General features: G+C 40.4%; 2 protein-coding genes across 2 annotated transcripts; one reads left to right on the top strand and one right to left on the bottom strand.

Annotated features, from left to right (window-relative positions):
- Window positions 1-1,398: 1,398 nt before the first annotated feature.
- LOC133419205 (interleukin-21 receptor) lies at window positions 1,399-16,969 on the top strand. Its single transcript, XM_061708236.1, has 8 exons — window positions 1,399-1,527; window positions 12,680-12,812; window positions 12,900-13,102; window positions 13,214-13,371; window positions 15,030-15,207; window positions 16,054-16,153; window positions 16,271-16,349; window positions 16,426-16,969. Exons 1-8 carry the CDS (start codon window positions 1,431-1,433, stop codon window positions 16,789-16,791), a joined length of 1,314 nt encoding a protein of 437 aa, XP_061564220.1. The 5' UTR covers window positions 1,399-1,430; the 3' UTR covers window positions 16,792-16,969.
- Window positions 16,970-17,803: 834 nt separating this feature from the next.
- Window positions 17,804-25,611, bottom strand: ube2ib (ubiquitin-conjugating enzyme E2Ib). Its single transcript, XM_061708970.1, has 7 exons — window positions 25,470-25,611; window positions 22,558-22,636; window positions 22,344-22,427; window positions 21,979-22,051; window positions 19,169-19,278; window positions 18,893-18,972; window positions 17,804-18,596 (listed from the first exon to the last, which is right to left on the bottom strand). Exons 2-7 carry the CDS (start codon window positions 22,621-22,623, stop codon window positions 18,533-18,535), a joined length of 477 nt encoding a protein of 158 aa, XP_061564954.1. The 5' UTR covers window positions 22,624-22,636; window positions 25,470-25,611; the 3' UTR covers window positions 17,804-18,532.
- Between the last annotated feature and the right edge of the window lie 232 nt (window positions 25,612-25,843).

Raw genomic sequence — 25,843 nt, 5'->3', positions numbered from 1 at the left:
AGTTAAGTGTCACAGAGTTTGACTGAGGTTCTAAAAGTTTCAACAAATGGAAATAAAGCTGGGTCGTGGTCTGTGGAGACATCAGACGCTGAAAGATAGTTTTGATAGCAAAACCCAAGTCAAGCTGAAATGCCTTTGATCATACGTGACTCTGAGAGATAACATGCTGTGTTTACATGCTTCCGCTATAGCTTCCGTAAAGTCTAAAAATGTGATATGAAAAAGTGAGCTTTGAGGATCTTCTTTAATTCTTTATAGCTGCAGAAAACTTCTCCAGTAATGAGGTGATGAGGGTCGCACATGATCGAATTCTTGCATCTGGGAAACATTCTGGCATGCATTTAATGTACAGTAGGTTAGTTGTTTATGCTCATCAAATTAAAATGATTAAATAAAGGTGGACTCAAATCTTAAATAAAATTACCTCATGCACAATGCATTGGAATGCATGCTGCAGGGGTTCAGGTTGATAAACTCTAAATCGACAACATCACAAGTCTTTAAAGAAGCTGTGTGCCTCCCTGTAATCGCTTATCTTACACAGAATCACAGCTACACCCAACCATCATTCAACTGATTACTGTCAGTTGAATGATGTTGCATGAGAAGTTGCACAACACTCTTGTAAGTTGCACAATAATTAACACATTATCAATGTGGACACATTTGTTGATACCCCAATTTCTTCTCAAACTATACACTGCATCTGTGTACCTTTAGTATAACGATCCAATAAAAATACAAAAAAAAGGATTTATTGTTTATTCTATAAGGATATTTATATTCATAAATACCGAATTTCACATATATTTTGTAGAGCTAGTACGAGCCAAAGGCAAAGACATTCAAGCTGATCTCCAAACTGAAGGTACGGTACTGTCTGACCACCCGAAGAAAATCCAGGACACGAGGAATCCACTTCACTCCAAAAAAAAGCAAGCAAAAACACTGCAGCTAGGTTGTTATGGTTTGTTCACAACCTGCAGGATTATAAATACAAATTGTACCATTTCAAATCTTCAAATCACATAGTGTCATCAGACAGATTCTTCTTCAGATTTGCTGCAACTCAGACTGCTGCACCAGATCCTTCCTGCCCACAGCCATCTATAATGTCTCTTTGAAGAAACTTTAATAATTAAAGTTGCTGCAACATCTTATTGAACTGTAATTCAATACAGACTACAAAAAAAGAAAATTGAGCATAATCATATTTTCACACATATCAAATGTGCTAAATAATATATAATACATATACCCCAAGATGATGTTCAGGATGATGTGAAACTTTGATAAGGTCAACACAACGTATCCCTGACATGAGAAACTACTGAGGTACCGCCCTCTCTCAGTCTGCATTTAAGACTTTGGTGCGCAGGTTTCAGGGCAGTCTGACTAAATCTGAGGTGGTGTCTTGGTGGTTCGGAAGGATGGATCCTTTTCACCCAGTTCAGATGAGGGTTCTGCTGTTTGTGTTTCTGCTCCAGACAACAAAAATCGTGTGGTTGCAAGGAGCGCCAGTCACAGGTTTGATTACTTCATGTATCCATATTCTTACAGTAATTATGCTAGTAAAGTAAAAGAATAAATAGCTGCCTGTGTGGATATTTTTGCCGATATTTTGGACAAAATTCCACCTGATATCTGTAATATATAAATGTCATATCTTTTTAGAAACACAACTGAAGAGTTTGGGGTTTTTAAAAATCTATGTTTTTTTAGTAGTAGTAAAAGTAGTGTCTAGCAGTGTTGATGATGGTTACCAAATATCTTTTTTTTTTTGTTTTGTTCTTTAAACACAACTTAAACCCATAAAAGGGGGTTTAGTTTCTTTTCATATTTTTAAGCCTTTGAAAACACTGATGTCCCTGCCTTTTTGCAGGGATATCAGTATTTATTAGGAATGGCTGTGTTTGTATATGCAGTATTATACAGTTTGTAGCACTATAGTTTTTATAATGATTATCTAATAAAAAATGTCCATTATTTGAACTCTTCTCTCACAAATCCTTCTCAACTCAACTCAGTTTTATTTATAAAGCACTTTAAGATTAGAGTTGGTCAAGGTGCTGAGCACCAAGAGAATTAAAACAATTAAAACAATAAAAAATAACATAAAAACAGAAAACAAATTACAATTTGGAACAATAAAAGTCAACATCTCAAAACGGTGTTGATAACCAAAGAATATTTATTTATTTAAAGGTTTAGATAACAGGGACAATGCACATTAATAACATATTTAAACAAATATAAAATGTGCCGGAATTAGCCAAAAAGGCTATTTTGCATCCGCTGTCCCTGGACTGGTGTAAAAATAGTCAACCTAAAAGAAAGAATTATTAGATACAATCAATAAAACATTTCCGAATAAAAAGGCTATAAATGAATAAAAAGATAAAGTGTAATTTAAAAGTGTGGGTCAAGCCGCCACAAATTAAAATACAATAAAACTGTTGAGCCGAAGTGAGTTAAAAGCCAGGGACTAGCAAGGAGTTATTCTATTATTCTATTGACAAAGTAACATTGTTAAGAAATTAACTCTTGTGTTGAATTTCATGAAGAAACTGGCTTCCAGTTGCAGCATCAAGTTCAGAGCTCTGCTTCTGGCTTACCAAACAATTACCCTTCACTCCTTCATCCAGAGCTACACTCCCTTTCCACAGCTCCGCTCAGCCAGTGAAAGACGCCAGGAGCTTCCACCACAACGTGGCGTGAAATCAGTAGCTAGTCTCTTCTCCTCCATTGTTCCCCGATGGTGGAACGCCCTACCAAACTCAGTCCGATCTACAGGGTCCGTACCTACTTTTGAGAGCAAGCTAAAGACTCAACTCTTTCGGGGACACTTCTGCATCCAGTTAACTTCTCTGCTCATCAGAATGAGTTAGATTTGTCCAGCTCTTTGCGTGACTCATTGAGAAAGCTGCAGACACTTATGCCAAGATGATATTATGATGGTGACGTTTAAGACCTAGTTTTGCTGTAAAGGGACTGTTGTGTTGGGAGGGAAGGGAACAAAAAATAAAAACAATCTAGCACTAGCATTGCAGCACCTGTGTCCAACTGGACTCTCAGGAGTCTGACCAGCACTGATTGTAGCGAACCCCAGCCAGACAATGGTGAAGCGTACTGATGTTTCTCAAAAGAACTTTATTTATGTTCAGCCGTCATCCTTATGGTTTGAACACACCGTGAAAAGCCTTGAAACACCTTCAGAAAACACCTTTGGAAAACACCGTAAGAGCTAGATAAAACAGATAAATAAATGCAATTAGCTCTTACAAACAAATAAAACCTGTATGACTGTCAGCTTTGTGTTCATTTTTAAACACTTTACCTTGTTCCCAATTCCAGCTAGGCGCTTAATAAACAGTAGATAAACCTTTAACAGCAGAACACACTCCGTTTTCCATACCACACGTGCTCTGCTTCAGCGCTGCGTTCAATTGACCTACTTTTCAGATGCGCGATTGTTACTTCCGGTGAAGAGTACCAAAATAAAAGCATGTAACATGAAATCCGGTAAAACAAATAAAAGCATACAGGAGCGGTTACCTTATTAAGGGAACATATTTAAGAGTTACTTACACTCCCACCAATCATGAGTGAATAATGGAACAGTATACAGTTTGCATTAAGCACGAATGATTTCTCAAATGAAAATGAACCTCCTCACATGGGAGCACATAGCTTCTAACAGATAGAAAACCTTTAAACCTTTATCCATTGCATTTAAATAGGATGCTATGAGAGTGGAGGTATTATGAACCACAAGGGGGGCAGATTTAGCCTGTCTCTAGCAGCAGGACAAGTTTCTGGACTGGGCGCTCAACTTCAGACATCTTGTGGAGACGCTCCCCTTTTTTGCCAAGCTTCCTGTCACCAAGGCAAATCTTCACCTTCCTTACGAGTCCGTCTTTATCAGTAGTGGTTCCTGAAACTCTCCCTAATCTCCACTCATTCCTGTGCACATCATCTCCTTTCATGAGTACAATATCTCCAACTTGCATATTTCTTCTTGGGATGTGCCACCTTTGTCTTAGAGCAATGTTGGAAAGGTATTCCTTTCGCCATCGACTCCAAAACTGTTCTGCTAAGTACTGAACATGTCGCCACCTTTTCCTGCCATACATGTCCTCCCTGACGAAGTCTCCTGGGGGGGGTAAGGCCTTGGCAGATTTCATAGTCAGGAGATGATTAGGTGTGAGTGGCTCGAGACTATGGGGGTCACTGAGGTTGTTAACAGTCAGAGGGCGACTGTTGACGATTGCCATAGCTTCATAGAGGAAAGCCCTTAGCGAAGCATCATTTAGTCTGCCAGGGGAAAGAGCAAGCGTGGACCTTAGGACGCTTCTCACGGTCCTGATCTGTCTCTCCCACACCCCTCCAACGTGACTTGAATAGGGCGCGTTCATAACAAAGTCACATTGTTTTTCGGCAAGAAATGCAGCCAGCCGGTCTGCACTAACTTCTTTGAGAGCTTCTTTGAGTTCATTTTTGGCTCCGACAAAGTTGCTTCCTTGGTCAGACTTAATCTGACGAACAGCGCCACGTATGGCAATAAAACATCTCAGGCCATTAATGAGGGAGTCCGTTGACATGCTGTCAAGCATCTCAATATGGATGGCCCGGGAGCTGAGGCAAGTGAAGAGAAGACCGTACCTCTTGCTCTCCTTTCGTCCTTGCTTGGTAGCAAAGGGACCGAAACAGTCCATCCCGCAGAAGGTAAAGGGGGGTGATGGTTCCACACGTTCGGGGGGTAAATCAGCCATCCTTTGCTCTTCAGTTGGTTTCCGATGTCGTCTACAAGTGACGCAGTGACGAATGTAGGATGCTACTGCCCGGTTAATTCCTGGAATCCAGTAGCCATTAGACCTGATGTCATTAATGGTGAGGCCTTTCCCTTGATGTTTCATCCTTTCGTGATGGTGAGCAATCAAGATCTTTGTGATGTGATGGTCTTTGGGGATGATCGCAGGGTGCTTGATGGAGCTGGGAAGAGAGGAGTTGCTCAGTCTTCCTCCCACCCTGAGGACACCATCTTGTTCAAGGAATGCATCGAGAGAGTATAACGGATTATGAGATGGTAGGGGGATCCCTTTCCTTAACAGCTTCAACTCTTCTTGATAAATATTTCCCTGCAGATCCTTGATTATGCGATGTTCTGCATATTCTCGTTCTGTTACAGTTGTGAGACTGTTTGACCTGTTTTTGCTGATGCGCCTTAAAATCCGTGCAACAGCTCTAGTAGCCAGGGACCAAGATGAGAACTTGGACAAGCGATCAACCAGGCTTACTCGTTCAGTAGTTCCTGTGGTGAGTGCTAGAGCACTTCTGACCTCGGGATCTCCGATTGTTAAGTCCGGAATTTCCTCTGCTGGTAGCTTCATTTCCTTGTTCCATAGGAACTTGGGACCAGTGAACCAGGTAGATGATAGAAGCTCACTGGTAGTCAAGCCCCGAGAAGCGTGGTCAGCAGGATTGTCACTTGTTGGAACATATCTCCATTGTTGAGGGGCTGACATGAGCTGAATCTTCTGAATGCGGTTAGCTACAAAAGGTGTGGAATCGCCGTGTTTCATTTTTTATATATCCCAAGACCACCTTTGAGTCGGTCCAGAAGAACTCTTCAGTGTCAGCAGATCCCAATTCCTCCTTGAGCATGTGGCTAATCTTCACTGAAACAACTGCCGCCGTCAATTCCAATCGTGGAATGGTTGTTAGTTTTGTTGGTGAGACTCGTGATTTACCAACGACTAGGGTGCAGTGAACATCTCCATCTTCATTTTTCAGTCTGAGGTATGAACACTGACCGTAACCCTTTGTGCTGGCATCAGAGAAATGATGAAGCTCTGCCTTTGAAACCCTTCCAAATCCAGCAGGTGAATAAGTGCGGGGTATGGTAACATTATCCAGGTGAGACAGATCATTTCTCCACTGTTCCCATTTTGGACGAAGCTCGTCGGGGAGAGGATCATCCCAGCCCGTGCCACGCCTACACATCTCCTGAAGGATGATCTTCCCTTTGAGCAGAACTGGCGCCACAAAACCGAGCGGATCATACAGAGAGGCCACTGTAGACAGAATGCCACGGCGTGTTGCAGGCTGCTCTTTGAGGTTGACGTTAAGCCTGAAGTGATCGGACTCTACATCCCATTGAATCCCGAGAGCTCTCTCGAGTGGAAGATCATCGAACATGAGGTCCATATCTGTCACATTGGTTGCCCGTTCAGAGAGGGGTATACTCTCTAGGACATCTCTGTTATTCGACACGAACTTGTGGAGTCTAAGACCACCGGTGGCGCAAAGTTTACGCGCCTCTCTGGCAAGCTGAATAGCATCTTCAATGTTTTCTACACTTGTGAGGCCGTCATCTACGTAGAAATCCCTCATGATAAATCGTGAGCCTTGGGAGTAGATGTTGGCATTCTCCTTAGCTAGATGCTTCAGCCCGAAATTAGCACATCCAGGAGAGGACGCTGCGCCGAACAAATGTACCTTCATACGGAACTCACTTGGCTTTGAGTTCAAGTCTCCTTGCCTCCACCACAGAAAGCGCAGGTAATTCCGATCAGCTTCATCAACATGAAATTGATGGAACATTTTCTCAATGTCACACATCAGTGCAATAGGGTGTTGACGAAAGCGGATGAGAACTCCACTTAAGTTGTTCAACATGTCAGGCCCGGAGAGAAGATGGTCATTTAAGCTGGTACCTTTGTATCTGGCTGAGCAGTCGAACACTACACGAAGTTTATCAGGCTTCTTTGCATGGCGAACACCATGATGGGGAATGTACCATCTTTCTCCGTTGCTCCCACCATTTTCGATCTGCTCTGCATCTCCCCTTTCGATGACCTCTTCCATGAACCTGACGTACTGCTCCTTATATTTTTCATCCCGTTGCAGTTTCCTTTTAAGGTGGTTGAGGCGTATCATGGCTGAGTCTCTGTTGTCAGGCAAGTATGGTCTGGTTTTGAAGGGCAGAGGCATTTCGTAATGGCCATGTATGTTTTTCCGTATGCTCTCATCTAGCTTGTTGAGAAAGGTGATGTCATCTTGTGAAACCGTTTTACCATCTTCACTTCCATCCTTGAAGTCAGACTCCAGTATACGGATCACATCAGCGGGAGTTGCTGGAGGCAGCTCTTTAACTGTGATTCTATGACACAGATAACTTGTGTTCAGTGAGCCATGGCCTTGTGAAGAGCGCCCCACAATGCTCCATCCTAGGTCTGTCCGTATAGCATAGGGTTCTTCGTCTCCTCCTAGAATGACTTGTCTTGGAGCCATGGCTCTAGAGCAGTTGTAGCCAATGAGAAGCCCAACTTCACAGTCCTTCAGCGGTTGAATTTCTTCAACTATTTCTGTGAGATGACTCCATTGTTTAGCCGTCTCACAAGTAGGAATGTGAGCGCGGTTCATCGGTATACAGTCCTTTGTGTAGGCCACCGGAAGATTGACTTGAATGGCAGAACTGTATCCCCTTACTCGAAGGCCAGAAACACTCTCACTTTCGATAATGGTGTCTTTTCCACTCATGGTGGTCAACTTCAGCTTCACTGGATGTTTGTCGGCTTCAAGACTGTCACTCACTTCTTGGTCAATGAATGTAGTGTCACTCTGGGTGTCGATAAGAGCATAAACAAGTTTTTCAGCGGCTGGGTTATTTTTGGATGACACCCACACTGGTATCACCATCGATGTGTTGGATGAGCCTTCTCCTGCTACACTGAGGGAAGTTGCAGCAGGACCTTGATTTGCCCCGGTTTCTGGTGAAGACCTTCCTCTTACATAGGTGGGGTCATGAAGGGCTGTTGGATGCTTTCCCTTGCAGGTGTCACAGAAGTGACGGTGGCGACAGTCTTTTGCGCTGTGGCCAGGTTTTAGGCATCCATAGCAGAGTTTCTTCTCCTTAACGTAGTTCCGTCGCTCAATCAATGACATCTCTGTGAACTTGGAACATGCATGAAGCTGGTGTCTAGTATCTTGACAAAGAATACATGGAGTCTTAGCTTTTCTCTGGTCTGACCTTTGGTTATCATTATTTGCAACTGTTTGAGTGGTAAGAACACTGGCCTTGTTTCTCTTCACATCTCTGAGATTTCTCTTTTCAGTGCTCGAGTCTGAAGAATGAAGAGCATGAAGAGACGTAATGGGATTGCAGGCAATCTCAGCTTCAGTTGACACGAAGCTAGCAAAGTCCTTGAAGCTGGGGAATTCTTGCCTCTCGTTCAGGTTTCGTGTGACTTGACGGTTCCAGCGTGAAGTCACCCAGTCTGGTAGTTTATGAACGAGCTTCTGGTTCTCCTCGCAGTCATTTAATATGTCAAGGCCCTTGACATGAGGCATGGCATCTTGACAGGCATTCAGAAAGTCTGAGAAGTTTCTGAGCCCCTGAGCATCCTTATTTTGAATCCTTGGCCAATTAGAGAGCCTTTCTCTAAATGCTCTCTGAATGGCGAATGGCTGGCCAAAGCGGCGGTTCAATTTGTCCCACGCATCTTGGTAGGCTTCATTGTCACTTCTGTAGAAGGTGCCATCTAGAGCCTGGCGTGCTGGACCACCAACATATTTCTTGAGGTAGTAGAGTTTTTCAGCTGGAGTGATTGCCCTTTGGTCGATGAGCGAGGTAAACGCTGCTTTCCATTCAATGAACCGTATTGGATCACCGCCGAAGACGAATGGCTCGGGAACAGGCAGCCTATTTAAAGCTATGCTGTCTTGAAAGACCTGAGTGAGAGAGGAAAGGTCTGTATGAGAGGGTACAGAAACATGGGGTGGGGGGACTGCAGTTACAGGCACGTTCTTTACTTCCTTGTTCCTTTCATCGTTAGTGTAGTAAGCAGCGTCACGTTCCGCCTCCTTATCATATATCTTCAGCTTGGCCTGGGCTGCCCGCACTTCTTTCTCTGCCTGCAATCGCTCCAACTCACGCTTTTGTGCCTCTAAAGCCTTCCGTTGTTGTTCCTCTAACTCTCGTATTGATTCCTTTTGTCTTTCTTCCTCTTGCAGCATCTTATAATTCACTTCCTTCGCTGCTAGTTCAGCTGCTGCATCTGCTCGTTTGGCCGCTAGTGAAGATGCAACAGAATAGTGGTCTGACTTGCTGTAACTTGTTATGGAAGCAGCGGATCCATAAATGGATTTTGCATAGTTATGGCGGAGAAGTTCATGAAGGCGGCGTCCTTCCCGTTTCCCATCAAACTCAGCTTCTTCATCTATCGCTCTGCTGTGGGCAATGTTAAGGATTTCTGTGGTCACTGATTCACATGTATCAACTCGTCTTCTTATGTCAGTTGAAGGTGTAGTGAGATCTCGAATTTCAAAGTATATGTCCATCATGTCTATTTTTCCTCTCTTAAGTTCGTCAATGAGAAGCCAGAGCTCACTCTCTTGCATGTATGTCTTTAGCTGATCTCTCGCTTTGCGTATTTGAAGCTTCCATTTCTCATACATGGATAGCAGCCTTTTCTCCCTTTTCTTGGCCTCTTCCTCTTGGTGCACACGCATCTTCTCAGTAGGATTTCGTGCACGCTCAGAGCGACGGAGACCCTCTGGTGGGTCATCAGTAATTTCAACAGTGTCCTTCAAACATAGTCTCTCAGCATCTGCAGATATGGGGAGCTCATTTTGTGGCTCTTGAACTTCATGCTGGACATCATCCCTCTGCTTCTCCAACTCTTTATCAATAGCTGATTCTGCCATTATAAACTAAATATTTTTAACTTTTAAGTTGGGAGAAAACCTTTCAGCAGATATAGTTAAACCATTCAATGAACCACATAAGTATAGCATATAGCATGTGGGTACAAATAGTTGGCACAGATGCATAAAAATAGAGACACTTAAATAACTGTAACTGTAAGTGCAAATACAACAGTAAACACAATTTTCAAAGAACTTTAAATGCAAAGTCCAAAAGCAAAAAATGTCCCTTAGCTATAAATAGTCTGTTTATAGCATGTAACTGTAACAAAAGTTCCCTTTTGATGTCGTTGAGCAGGTGAGTATTAAATGTTTATTTCCTTTTTTTTTTTTCTTTTTTTTTTTTCTTTTCTTTTAATCCACGAAATTGTTCATCCGTTGCTCATCTGTGGTCTGTATAATTGTAGGTTAATACTCACAGTTCTGCTTCAATATCACTGAGTATAGCCGTACTTGACCATTGCATCAAATCCTTGTGACTGCTGCCTGGATCACCGTAGATATGGCACCAACGCGTGGAGATGTGCTGCTTGATGGGTCCGCGTGGACAGCAGGTGGCGACGCAGCAGTAGCAGCATAAGCAGACACACCGTGGAGATCCTCCGTCGGGACTCGTCATGGGCAGCAGGTCATCAGGATCGATGAGGGTCAAGCTCTTACTGTAGCGAACCCCAGCCAGACAATGGTGAAGCGTACTGATGTTTCTCAAAAGAACTTTATTTATGTTCAGCCGTCATCCTTATGGTTTGAACACACCGTGAAAAGCCTTGAAACACCTTCAGAAAACACCTTTGGAAAACACCGTAAGAGCTAGATAAAACAGATAAATAAATGCAATTAGCTCTTACAAACAAATAAAACCTGTATGACTGTCAGCTTTGTGTTCATTTTTAAACACTTTACCTTGTTCCCAATTCCAGCTAGGCGCTTAATAAACAGTAGATAAACCTTTAACAGCAGAACACACTCCGTTTTCCATACCACACGTGCTCTGCTTCAGCGCTGCGTTCAATTGACCTACTTTTCAGATGCGCGATTGTTACTTCCGGTGAAGAGTACCAAAATAAAAGCATGTAACATGAAATCCGGTAAAACAAATAAAAGCATACAGGAGCGGTTACCTTATTAAGGGAACATATTTAAGAGTTACTTACACTGATCCATGCTAGACCCTCCTATGAGGTTTCTTGCTGGTGTTGTTCTCCCAGATGTAAGTCACTTTGGATAAAAGTGTCTGCTAAATGACTGGAGTATTGTATAATATATAGATTTATCTGTAGATGCCAGAAAACCTGCTATGATTATGCTTTTTGAACTTTTTAGATAAGATAGATAAGATATTCATATTTTCTATGTTTTTACTGTAAGGTGTCCTTGGGTGCTCAGAAAGGCGCCAACAAAATAAATCTATTATTAGGGCCCGAGCACTGACAGTGCGAAGGCCCTATTGTATCTGTAGGAATTATTCTCGTTATTTTTATTTTTCCAACGAAATGAGGGCCTTTTTGCCCCCCTAAACGTGCCCCAAAAGTCACCAAATTTTGCACGCAAGCCAGGCCGGGCGAAAAATTTCATATTTAATGGTTTACATTAATGGGCGTGGCCTAATGGCTCAACAGCGCCCCCTAGAAAACTTCGTGCCTCAAGCCCCACGATACGGTCGACATACATGCACGAAAATCGGTACACACCTGTATCATGTCGCAGCTTAAAGAAAAGTCTCTTGGCGCCATGGCCGAAACCGAACAGGAAGTCGGCCATTTTCAATCAATCGTGTAATTTTGGCGCAATTTATGCCATTTCTTCGTCCTTTAATGCGGCCCGAACCATAATGTGCACCCAGGTGTGTTATACATCAAAATGTGCGTCTCGATCCTGCGACGACGCGCATTACGGTACTTTTCTCAGTCAAAAGTGTTACTGTGGCCCCGCCCCTTCTTCTGATTGGTCGATATTTGATAGTTCCCATTTTCTGCCATAACTTTTGAATGGTTTGATATAGAGAGTCGCGGGTGGAGTCATCAGACTTAGTTTTGAGTCCTTGACCTTTATTGGTGAAAATTGCACGCGCGAGGGCCTGTTCATCGCTGCTTGCAGCTTTAATTATTATTATTATTATGAGATTCTTTATTTGTCTTTGAGCCAGCGTCCCGACACAACGATATACGATTCCTGTATACAGCCCATCCATGAGAACATAAAAAAAAACAACAACATAGGACATGGGTAGACAGGTGCCTGGGGGTGCAGCCATGGTAGGCGCTGCCCTTATCATTAGCTGAGAAAGGATGACACTGGGAAAGAAGAGAGGGGGGTGGGAGACATCTTCACACTGTGTAAAAATACAGTATGAAGTTGCAAAAAAACACTTCAGCTCAAAGAAAAGCAACATACTGAAACAATTGAACAACATCAAAGGTGTGAGGGGGTCCCACAGGCCGCAGGCTAAGTGAGCACCGCAGCCGTGGCGTGGCACGGCAACCTAGATTGCATGCTGGGGGAACTATCTGGCATTTGATTGGTTCAGCTCCTACTTAGACAACACAAGTTTCTCTGTAATGATCAATGACTTCTCATCACATGTTGCTTTGTCTTGCAGGGTGCCACAAGGTTCCATTCTTGGCCCTATCGACTTCTCTTCATACTTGCTACCTTATGGAGTAGTTATAGCCAAACACAAAGTCCCTTTTTGTTGTTATGAATTCCAAATACATTTGCCTATGAATAAAACACATTTAAAAGGTCCAAGGTCAAGATACAAACAGTAGGGGGATTTTGCTTTTGTAGATTCTGCTCCAAGACTTTGAAACATACTACCTCACCAGCACCGCGACAGACATTTTTTTTTTTAATCCAAATTTAAAAGATATATTTTTGGCATGGATTATAATACATCATTCATTTCAAACAGCAACACTTGTAGGACATGTGTGTAAAATGTCATACTCTCTCTCTCTCGTGTGTTTTCCAGGGGTGGACCATCATCTTCACTGTGTAAATGATTACCTATTCACTGTCAATTGCTCTCTGAAGATTTCAGCACCACAAAATGCTTCACAAAGCAACAACTCCTACTGGCTCACATTCGAGGACATATTTGAAAAGTGAGGCATTTCTTATTTACCAATTACAGGTTACCCTTAATGTGATGATGATATTCAATCTCATTGCTGCTTCTCTTCTCCTCACAGAACAGAGTTTGAGTGCAGGCTCAAAAAGGCTACATGGGAGTACTCCTGTTCCAATAAAACATCATCCGCGATGCCTCATGATGACGATTATCCAGATATTTTTACGGATACAGATGCCTATACAATCTCACTTTGTCACAACAAAGATGATGGGTCAAAAACCTGTGAGCTGCTGGATGATGAATATACACCTGTGACGAACAGTAAGCAGGATCATTTTAGCCTGTTCTTATGACTAGAGACACATGGCAGATGTGTGTTTATGAAAATCATAAAAATATGCCATTTTGTAATTGAATGTATTCTCTCATCAGTTAAACCAAACGCACCATGTTGCCTCACAGTTAGCCACAACTCAAGTCAACACCACTTCGCTTGGCAAAGCACCTACGAGGAATACAGCGATATTACCGACTTGACAAAAAATCTACAATATCAGCTAAAGTTCTACAAAACAGAGGACAAACAAGGGGTGAGAGGTGGTTAATAAACAGGGGGGAAATATAAAGAATGGTCCATGCATCTTCCTCTGTGAGAAGCAAATGAACAACCATGTGGACACATTTGTTGGTACCATTAAAGGAAGAAAACCCCACAATGGTCACAGAAATAACTTGAAACTCAGGTGAATAATTATAATTTACTGAAAAGTGATTAATGAAAAATCTGACATTGCTTTTCAATTCTGGTTCAACAGAATCATTTGAAAAACCAAACTCAGGAAACTGGCCTTGACAAAATGATGGTACCCTCAGCTTAATATTTTATATTTTTATATTTTGAATTTAACAATTTGAGGATGTCACTGAAGATTTTTGATGAGATTTAGATCAGGATGCAGAGGGACACTTCAGAATAGTCCAGTGTTTTGTTCTTAGCCATACCAGGGTGTTTTTAGCTGTGCGTTTTGTGTGTTTTGAGACATATGATCTAAGACTGAGACCAATCTTTTTCACGCTGGGCAGAACATTTGTCTCCAGAATGTTTCGATAGTCTTGATGTCTCTTTGTACCCTGACTAAAGACAACTTGTACCAGATGCAGCAAAGCAGCGCTAAATCAGAACTGAGCGTCCTCCATGTTTCACAGTCCGTACAGTGATATTTTCATTTTTAAGTCTATGAACAAAGAGATGATGTGACTTGCTAAAAAGCACAAGATTGGTTTGATCTGTCCAAGCAGAATTCGCTTTGTGGCTTGTCACAGACGCATTTTGATCAATTCCCTTCTGTTTTTATGATTCGAGTCCAACAGGGGAGTCCTCCTTGTCATCTTCCATTAAAGCCACTTTGACTCAAACGGTGACGATTGGTGTGATGTGACACTGATGTTCCTCGACCTTGGAGTTGACCATGAATCCCTTTGGAAGTTATTCTGGGCTCATTGGTTACTATTTGTATCATCCGCCTCTTCAATTTGTCATCAGTTTTCCTCTTGGGGCCACATCCAGAAAGGCCGGTTGCAGTACAGTGTACCCTAAAATTCTTGATGAAATGAGCAGCTGTTGTCACAGGAGCATCATGCTGTTTGGAGATGAACTTACAGCCTTCACCTTTAATATGCTTCTCTAGAATTGTCTTTCTGATTTCCTCAAGACACTCACTCCTTTGCTCTCTCTGGTCCAAGTTCAGCGCGGTTCATACCAAACAGGAGAGTGGCCACTATTCACCCTTCTAATGTGCTGACTGACTCACTGCAAGACTAAAGACACCTGTGATAGTTTAACATGTTGCTATGGTCAAATGTTGTTCAGTCTTTTCTAGGGGTTCCAACTAATTCGTCCAGGCCAGTTAAATTATGTTTTTTTTTAATGATTCTGTTCAAAAGCAATGTCTGATTTTCATTGGTCAATTTTCTGTGAATTATTTATTATTACTTTTCGCAGTTTTGATTTATTCCAGTGACCACTGCCTGTTTTTCTTGCACTATAATGAAAGAGTACCAACAATTATGTCCACATGTGCATCCATAACAACTGTATTTAGGTTATTTGATTCTTTTACTCACCGTTTTCCAAACCTTTATTTCTCTCATATATAAAGTACATTCTCAGTTCCACAGACAGGGACTGTGTATTGCAGAATTCATCATTGCAAAGTTAACTATACCCTATTCTATTCATTTCATCGAGGGTATAACACATGATGTGAGCACAGACAGCACCAGCTACTCTTTGGATGATGATAAATGTTTGCCAGACGCCAAGTACGCTGCAAGAGTGCGGTCCAGCCCCAACATGGCTCACTACAAGGGCCAGTGGAGTGACTGGTCCTCGGAGGTTCTTTGGAGGACTGACCCACACGCAAAAGGTGCCCTTGCCCCAGCTCCCCCTAATCATGCTTTTCCTAAACATTTTTGTTCAGTGGCATCAATTCAGTGGAAGCTAAGGTATGGCAAGGTTACGAGTCACAGAACTTAACTAGAGTATCAATCAACACGTCCAGCAAATACTCATCACAGAAGTTTATGTAGTTTATCTGTGTGGTCAGGAAAATTGGAACTTTTTCAAATGCAGTCTCGCTCACTGCAAAAACTCAAAATCTTAGCAGGAATATTTGTCTTATTTCTAGTTAAAATGTCTCATTTTTAGTCTCATTACACTTAAAACAAGAGTCATCTCCAGAAAAATAACTTATTTGACCATTTTCACCTGTTTCAAGTAAATTTTCAATTGAAATAAGTAGAAAAATCTGCCAGTGGGACAAGATTTATCTTCTCATTACAAGCAGAAAAAATGTTCTACTTATTTTAAGTGAAAATCTACCTGAAACAGGTGAAAATTGTTGTTTTTTGAGTTTTTGAGCCTTGTCTTAAATGTAATGAGATTTTTTTTACTAAAAATTAGACATTTTACTAGAAATAAGACAAATATTCTTGTTAAGATTTTGAGGTTTTGCAGTGTAATAACTTGTGAAATCGATCATGTTGTTCTGATTTGCATTTGTAGTTATTTTATATGTATTAAATAATAGAATAATCAATACAAATAGACAGAGTAATTCCATAAATGTATTTAAAAAAACAAACATTTACATTTTCCCCTGAAGCCAAGGTGTGGCGGCTGCCATACCTTGCCATACCCAATTGACGCCCCTGTTTTTGTTTAATAGCTTTAACTTTCAGTGTCTGTATTTTCTACTGTGCCACTTGTTCAGGCTTTCCAACAAATCTCTTAACGTTTGAACTGCGGGTGCTGGTCGTGGCCTTGTGTGTGCTGGTCACACTCCTGCTTTTATGCTACGTTCCTCTGAAAAAGTACGTCCCTAATTCAGTTTTTTGAAAACCTTGACACAATTGCACAACCTTTTTTTTTTCTTAGCTAGTATCTATTTTTTAATGTCAACTTAACGCTGATATTGGTCACATACACAGGTGGAGGCACAGTACCTTCATCCCAACTCCAGCTCCGTATTTTCACACCCTGTACAGTCACTGCCAGGGAGATTTCAAGGAAAGTTTCATCTTTAACGTAAAACATCTAGAATTTGCTTAATCTAAAACGTTTCTGAACATAACTTTCATTACAGAGCTGGGTTGTTACTCATGACAATGCGGCTGACATGATGAAAACAGAAGAAACTCTGCACATCGACGCCCTGGTAGACTGTACAGACGTCCAGGACACGTGTACGTGCGTCTCTCAACAGCAGCTGCTGGATGGAAGCACGTATGAAAATGTGCCCTCACCAAGTGACCTCGATCTCAAGGGTTTCCCACACTCATACACCACCATGGGTTTGCTGTCAGCTCAGAACGCAGAGGAAACTGCAGAAGACTCGGGTTGCTGGCTCTGCAGCAATGCATCCCTAGAAAATGAGCGTTCTTGGTATTGCAACGAGTATTGCACGCTGAAGTGCTTCCAGCAGTCTGGTTGTGTCCAGTACTCGAGTTGAGGGGGGATGAGGGGGGATAGCATCCCCCCTGAAATAAAAACAGTCAAAATCACCCCTGTAAAACTGCCGGGGATGGCAGTTTCCATCCCTTATGTCATTTCATCAATGAATGTGGTTTTACTGCTATTTCAACATTTAGAGTCATCACCAGAAAAATAACACGAGAAAAATAACTTATGACAATTTTCACCTGTTTCAAGTAAATTTTCACTTGAAATAAGTAGGAAAATCTGCCAGTGGGACAAGATTTATCTTATTACAAGCAAAAACATCTTGTTCCACTGGCAGATTTTTCTACTTATTTCAAGTGAAAATCTACTTGAAACGGGTGAATTTTTTTTTTCAAGTGATGAGTCTTGTTTTAAGTGTAATGAGATTTTTTTTTTTTTCTAAAATAAGACATTTTAACTAGAAATAAGACAAATGTTAAGATTTTGAGTTTTTGCAGTGATGCATTTTACTTATCCTGTGAAGGACAGTCATATTGATAAGTTCAGAAAACTTTTTTACTTTTGTGTTTTGATGTAAGCCCAGTGGATATTTAAAGCTTACAGAAGGCTGTATTTAACTGCTGCTATGTAATTCGTTTCTGTCAGTGCTATTATTTGTAATATATATTATTTGTAATCAGCACAAATTCTCTGTCCCCATATGATAAAATCCACCATCCCCCCTGATTTTATTTTACAACTCGAGTACTGGTTGTGTCCCAGACAGTGGACCACCAAGAGAGCCTTAAAGCTCAATCCTGCCAAAAAGGCATCATCATCATGGGTGCTAATGGAAAAGCATAATCTTTTTTGTTTTAAATTTCATCTGAACAATTACGCAGCGTCAGAACATTCTGTAACATACCCCAACAAATGCATCATGTAGTTACTATGCATTTGTGCAAAACCTCTATCATATGATTTGCATGAAATAAAAATATTGACTGAAATGTTTGCCCAATTGCATACTTTGGTAACATAGGTCAGATGCACCTTGCATGCATTAATAAAAAAAAGCAGTATTTTGTAGAAAGTTTTATTATTAAGCCAACACATACATGAACAAAGCACCATATAATCTTTAAGTCTGATACAGAAGTAAGCCTACCTGCTTCAGTCACTGTGGCCATTTTTATTTATTCAAAAGCAAAAACACTCTGAATAACAAAAAGACAGCCAAGGCAGCAGATTCTATCATATATTACAGCATGCTGAATAGAAAACCTGGGAAAAGAGAATTAGACAGAACTATCTAGAGACACTAGTGAAATACAACAGTATAAAAGTGCCATTCATTATACAGCAGATGAAATACTGACAATGAAATAAGCTAATTTTACATTAAATTTATGGAAAATAAAAAGGAGGGGAAAACAAAAAAGGGACCCTGTGGAGAGAAAAAAAAAAACAAAAAGAAAAATAAGACATTTTCTTCCATGAACATCGATGACACCCAGCTTGTATGAAGTTGATGAAACTGAAGCTGTGTCCCTTGCACCACATAAGACCATTTATGTTTAAAAAGAAATTGACCAGGGTGCTGAAGCACCTGCCCCCTCCTGGTATTATGCGCCAACCAACAAATAAGAACAAAATGAATTGGGGAAAGAACGGATGGCACAGAATGTGTGGAGTTTAAATAGAAGTCTTTAAGCAAGTCCCGATGTGAGGGGAGCACATTCATTTAGAGACTGAGCGGGGAGGTGATTCTTGTTAAACCCATTCCTTCTGCTGCGGAGATTCTTCGGTCCTTACGACGGGGAGAATTTCTTGGCTTGTGCTCGAACTCTTTTTTCGTATTCTACTCTGTTTTGGCTGAAAAAAAAAACAAAAACAAAAAACAAACAGATTACAACACATGGTTATTGTGGTGAAGCAAATCCATACTCGATAGCAGAAAGAGGCATTTCCAAAACAATATCCATCCATTGATCAACAAGACAATGGTAATTCAATGAAAGACTTCTGGCTCCAAATACATAACTGGCAAAAAGTAATGACAAAATTACTCTCACACAGCTAACGTGCTGTAATGCTGTGTTTTTAGAGCATAACAACAAACAACATTATTAATTTCTATCAGAACACACTACTGATCTACAGTTACTCACCAGTAGATTGTATATGCCTCTGCTTGGGCAGGATCCTGGATATTTGGCTCGTTTAGAAGTTCCTGGATACCTAATAAGATCTACAAGGTAAACAAAATAATATTTCAGATCACAACCAAGTCAGTTTTAAAGTAATAATACGACTTACTAATAATTTAAATGGCCAAACTGCTCATATAAGCTTGAGAAACACTACGAAACAAGGTGGAAGAAAAAAATAAATAAAAAATACCCGAGCCACAATTGTGAATATTTTGAGTGCCTAAAAATCCAAACCTGCTTTATTGTGATGGCTGGTCTCCAGTCCTTGTCCTCCTCCAGAATAGATAGGCATACTGTGCCTGATGGATAGACATTTGGATGGAAGAGTGGCGGCTCAAATTTACCTGAAAAACAAAGTGCATTGATATTTTCTATTTTTTTTTTTTTAATTTAAAATCATACACAAATGTTAGACATGATTTAACAATTAAAAAAATGTTGCAGTGCAACTCCAGATCAGGTTAACTGAAAGTTTTTCCAAATGTCATGTGATTATCAGATTAGTGTTTTCTAGCATGCCATGAACACATTTACCATTTTTTTGGTGTCTATTATTCATCCCTTCTAGTTGACAAAATACCATCTACAACAGTAAACATATTGTATACTAATATATATATATATATATATATATATATATATATAAAAATAAATAAATGGGGTGCAGCGGTTCAGGTACACGGTTCGGTTTTTGGGCCACGGTTTTGGTTTGTGTTGTGTGCATAAAGAGAACTTTCTTTTCCAAAATTATCTGTTTATTTTGCTTGTCACTTTTCAAAATGTAAATTACGATAATTCTTTTAATTCAACAGCCTTTTAATCTTGACAACTCAGTACAGTATACATTATACTAAAAACAATAGTATAACACAATAATAATAGCTGTAGGGATGGGAATTGATAAGATTTTTTTCGATTCCGATTCAATTTTCGATTCCGATTCCATTTTCGATTCTGCTTAACGATTCGATTCTTTATCGATTCTCATTTGGAAAAAAGGAGAACAAACAATTTTAGTATCAACTTTGTTTTATATTTTTGAACAAAAAAATATAAGTGAGGTCTTCAGACGCCCCCAGCCTTGGGCTCCTCGATGGTGTACCAGGGGGTCCCCACAAAATTATTTGTAATATAAAATATGTATTTAATATAAAATAATAAAATAAATATTTTTCTGTAGAAATTAACTAAAAACAAATTATTTTGTGGCAATTACACAAGAATGTCCAGTAACATGTTCAACACAACGAACTTAGTCACTCCTGGTAACATCTATTCTGGCCTAAAACTCTTTCGTGCCTTGATGAAAGGAGAAGCTAGCGGGAGACTGCTCTTTAACTTCTTCATAGATGAGCTGACGCGCTGCAGGTGTGTCAGGAGCTCCGCTGTCCGCCGGAGCGCGCAGCTCTTCTAAAGCATGAATTATGGTTCTGCGTTAAATCGACGCAGAACCTACGGCGTAGGGTACGCCGTACGGTGCGTGTCGCCGCGTACCCTACGCCGTAGACTCTGCGTTGGTGTAACGTGGAACCATAAATCAGCCTTAACACACGCCGGCTGACTCCGCGCTCCCAGCGCATCAGGCGGCCGAGTCCTAACAGTTTCCCCCCTTTGTTGAAATGTCCACACGGCGAGTATTGTCGCCCTGTTGTCATCATTTTTGGTAAAATGTAACCAAATTTTCGAGCGTTTATGCCGCTTTGTCCCCGTGTTTTCCTGCTGGGCGCGAATGCGCACGTTGCGCAATGTGCTTGGTGACGTCATTGGACTGCTGGAATCGTTTGCGAAAAAAAGGCAAACGATTCCAAGGAATTGAAACACTGGGAACCGGTTCTCAACAAGAACCGGTTGTCGATTCCCATCCCTAAATAGCTGCGTTATATGTGGTGACTGGTACGGTCATATTTGGTCGCTCCAAATTCCACTCAGTCACCACATTTCTCCACTCCTCTGCCATGTGAGCGCTTGTGTGGCTGTCATACAGGGGACGAGTTTGCAGTACGGCACTCTTCATTTCCCAATCCGACATATAGTGGACCGTCACAGTCAAGTAACTGTGTGGCCCGGGAGGTCCAACTATCCGTGGTCAGTGGTCATCGTTTTTAATTGCTTTGCACGTTGTGTCGTAGAGGCCGGGAATGATAACTTGGTTAAAAATGTGTGCGGGAGGGCACAACATAACGTGTGTCGAGTGTTTCATTAGGTGACGAAAGCCCACATCTCCGAAAAGGGCTGCAAATCTTTAGCAATGAACGCTCCCACTGCACGGGTTATTTTCTTGTGTTTATCTGAACTATAGGTCTGTTGGAAAGCATTCTCAATAGACAGTTTTTTCGCTGGTGTTACCTTATCGAGTCGCTCGACTGTCCTGTGTGGTGAAAGTAGGGCTGGGCGATTTTGGGACAAAAATAAAATCCCGATTTTTTTTTCTCTGAAAACCAGATTTTCGATTTTTTTGGTAAAACTACAAAAGACAATGGAATAAATTGTTTCAAATATTTTATCTTTATTTTTAAAGAAAAATAGCAAACAAATTTCCCTATTGGGAATGAAGTACAATTGAAAGATACCGTAAATCCTCCTTGAGTTTAGTAAAGTGACAACATTTACAATTTTCTTGACCAAACAAAGATGACTAGACGAGCTGTCTGTAATGCAGCCAGCTGCAAAAAATGAAAATCGATTTTCCGATTTTCCTTTTTTTAAACAGTCTTGATTAATAAATCCGATTTAGATTTAAAATCGATTAATCGCACAGCCCTAGCTGAAAGTGTTACATCAGGGTGTTGACGCTGGAGATGAGTGCTCATATTGCTCGCGTTTCCTTTTGCGTATGGGACATGTTTCTAGACAGTACAAGTTCTGTTAACTGTTTTCACTCCATCGTCGTTGTATTTAACAGCGAAACCGAAATGATGCCACACCAGAGATTTGAATGAAGCCGGTGCTTCTTCAAACTTTGACAGCCCTAAATTAATTAATTAAATATATATATATATATATATATACACACACACACACACTCTCTAAAACAAGCTACTCACATTTTGGAGGTGAGGAAGGATAGTCGTCCTTGAACAACATTCTCAGTTTGAACAGACCTCCTTCCCATGGAGTCTAGACACAAAAAGCCATTAGATCATGTCAGACGTTTTCAACAAGATACAGTATAGAGCTGCCATTTTCTATTTAAAACTTTTCTTTTTGAATTTATAACTAAATAAAAAAAAGTTGGTAAGAACATGAAAATACATTCCTTAAAAAGTAGGTTTTATTTATACAAAACAGACATCAATGTTGCAGATCTTGTAAGTCTGCAACATTAATGACACCATCTTATAAAACTCCTATTGCCTTCATCAGCAGTGGCTGTTTTAATCTGCAAGCACAAATACATGAAAAAGTTTACCCCTTTTTTTCCAGGAATAGCACATTCCCAATTCATGAGATTCATGGTTCCGTCGGGATTCTTTGTTGGTACAGCTACAAATCCCTGGAAAATTTGACAAGTTGACTAGTTAATGAGACTTTTTTTTCCTTCTTCTTTTAACTAGTGGACATCTACCAAGTAAACGATGACGACAAAAGCAACAACAACAGTTGACTTAGGTGAGACCACTTACAAAAGGATGGTCCTTCCGCCATGCCTTGCGCTCCTGAGCAAGCCGGCTCAATGCAATGCCTGACATGTCTGGGGGACTCCTGTAAGAAAAACATAAGATCATTATCAAAACAGACATCAAATAATGTCATACTCCCAACTTCTTTTAAGCTCTTCTAGATCATCATAAAATACAATACTCTGGTTATCGGATATAAAACACACTGGAAAAATAGATTTAAGGTGAGTATTGCTTTTGTCTGAGAGGAGCTGGAAATGTGGACATTTTTAAACGTAGACTAAAAACTCATCCCTTTGGTCTGGCTTTTATGTAGCATCACATTTTTATAGTTTTATTCTGTTTAACATTTTTTTTTTTTTTTTTTTTTTTTTTTTTAAAGGTATCCGTTTTATTTATTTATTTCTTATGTTTTTATTATTTTGTTATTGTTGTGGACTGATTATTTTTTAGCCTTAATCCTTGAACTTTTATCTTTTTATAAATTCTATATTGTATGTCAGGGTGCATTGGTCTCCCAGTTTTTTATTTTTTGGTCTCCCAGTTTTTAATTTATTTGTTTATTATGCTTATTTTTCAATCAAAATGTCAAAGCACCTTGTATTTCATGTACCTGGATGAAAGGTGCTATATAAATAAAATTTGATTGATTGATTGATTTGTTGTGGTTAAAGCAATGCAGGAAAACCAATGCAAGACAATAAAAGATTGTTATATGAATCAATATTAGATACACACTTGATTGCTTAAACTTATTTTCAGCACCTACTAATTCAGAAAATTAAAGCAGCAGTTTCAGATTATGACAGCACCCATGCAACATTTCTGCAACGTGCAATTATGTAAATATCCGTCTGTTATCTTATTTTTTATATACCAGTATTTTTTATTATTACTATTATTGTATATACCAGTACTGTTTATAGTGTGTCATACTATTGATATTTATTATTATTTCTATCGATGCCTCTTGTTTTGCACTATCCCCTTTGCTGCTGTACAGTGTACACTGCGAATTTCCCCACTGTGGGACTAATAAAGGAAAATCATATCATATAATTCCTACTTGATCAGCCATTAACCACAATAATGAGGTTCTTACACATATTTCTGTCTAAGTAAACTAATTAAGAATCAGAATCATGTTTATTTGGCCAAGTCAGGTCAAACAAGACAAGGAATTTGACTGTTATTTTCGCTCACTGTACAGTAAATAGGCAAATGACAGCTCTTATTAGCATATATACAATTTAAAAGAAAAGTGCAGCAGTATGAGGTAGGTTCCTTTTTGAGAAGTTCCTTTTCACCAAGTGTTGATTGAATAAACCCCACCCATGATGCACCATGAGCATGGGTGCAGATCCCGGGGGGGACATGTCCCCCCCCAATTTCTGAAAAACATGAATTGTCCCCCCCCAATAAAAATACCCTAAATTATTCAAAATTGAACAAATGTATTTTCAGACTTAAAGGTTGAATATGTAGAATATTTATTAAAAATATATATTTCTAAAAAAATAATACATCCACAGTGCGTTTTGAGGTGTACAGAATGAAAGGATTGCTACTCCATACATTTATTTTTTAGTCTGAATTGATATTTTTAAATTTTTTGACGGGCTCGACAATGACTTTTTGTCAACATTCTGTTTATATTCGTACCTGCCCGTACTTGTACTTGTTTAGGGCTCCATATTTCATCCATATATCAATTGATCGTGCATAAAGTAGTCCCATAGGATAAAAGGAAGATGGTGAGAAGAATTTGAGATGAGTAGACAAAACCCTTAAAATTATGATTTACGAATATAACAGTTAAGTAAGTAGTGACACACACTGTTGGCTGTTTAGGACAAATAAACAAGAAAGGTAAGCACAATAAATGATTCCTGTGCAGTATTTTTTGGCGAGCCTTTACCAATTTATGGCATGTTATGAGTTGCATATTGGCAAAAAATTAAAAAAATTTGGTGTCCCCCCCAATCCTGACATCGGATCTGCACCCCTGACCATGAGTGCGACAGGTCGACCCAACTTATCTTTTTACAGCTTTTCAGGACTGTGATGGCAAAGTTAATTAGGAGGTTCAATTAGGACGCTATTCTGGATCGTTTCCATCTAGCTGTGGGAGGAAACAACACATTGGAGCTGTCACGGTGGTATTTAAAACTTAAAGACAGTTAACTAACTGCTGACTATTCGTAAAGATAAAGGGTTAGGACTAACATTGTGTATCTAAAAGGCTAGCTAAATTAGCCGGTGATCAATCAGGCATACAGAAAACGCTTTTCCTGTTAATTACGCGCTTTCTGGTTTCAAAATAAAAACGCCCCAAAATGAAATTTAAAATATCCGTTTCACAATAACTGGAGATAAGTTAGGTTCATCTCGGACCTGATAACACTGACTGCCGGAGCAGGTTAGCACGTTAGCTGGAGGAGCTAACTCATGTGCGCCTGAAGCCTGAATTAAATCGACGCATAGCCTCGCCATAGGGTACGGCGTAGGGTACGCGGCGACGCGCACCCCTTCGCCGTAAGCTCTGCGTTGGTGTAACGCGGGACCACAAATCAGCGTAGAGACGTGCTTCATCTCGGCGCTGTTACGGCCCGCTGCAGCACAAAGATGCGCAACTGCACTTGATTTGGCCACAATTTAGCACGAAACAAAAGTGACCACTGCCGTTTGCGTAAGTGTTTATATTTTTTTTGGGGTCTACCAAAATTAAGATGTGAAATTTGCAACGGGAAGGAAACCCGTCACTGTCCATTAAAGAATAGGGACAAAGAACGCCAGAGCTGAAAAGGCGCACATTTATGCGTTATCGAACTAGCGAAAATGGCGCAAAGTGAATCGGGTGAAATTTCACAAAACACGACATAACTAACATCTTCACGGTCGGGGTGTGCTCCTACCTCTTAATGTGGCTGCACTTGATCTGGTAATTAAGCGAAATGAATTAATCGCGCTCGAATCCCGTTAAACCTTGTAAAGTTTCCCTCCTGAAAAACCACCCGCTCCGACTCCAGTCAGAAACAGGGGAGTGAGACGGTCATCCCTCCCGCACTTCCGGCTTCGCTTAAGTACCCCGACTAATTTCCGACGGCGCATCCTTCAGGCTTTTGTTTTTGAAACTTTTCCCCCCACATGCCAGTGTTAAAAGTGAGAGCTCATTCGGGTTATTATTAATTCTTTAAAATTAAGTTTCTCTCATTGGAGCGGAACTCACAGTCGAATTTTAAATACGTATTAAAATAAGTATTAAGTATTTAACTCTTTGATATATATA

Source organism: Cololabis saira, chromosome 19, assembly GCF_033807715.1.
Source record: "Cololabis saira isolate AMF1-May2022 chromosome 19, fColSai1.1, whole genome shotgun sequence".
Lineage (NCBI taxonomy): Eukaryota > Metazoa > Chordata > Actinopteri > Beloniformes > Belonidae > Cololabis > Cololabis saira.
This window is presented reverse-complemented; position numbering and strand designations above follow the sequence as displayed.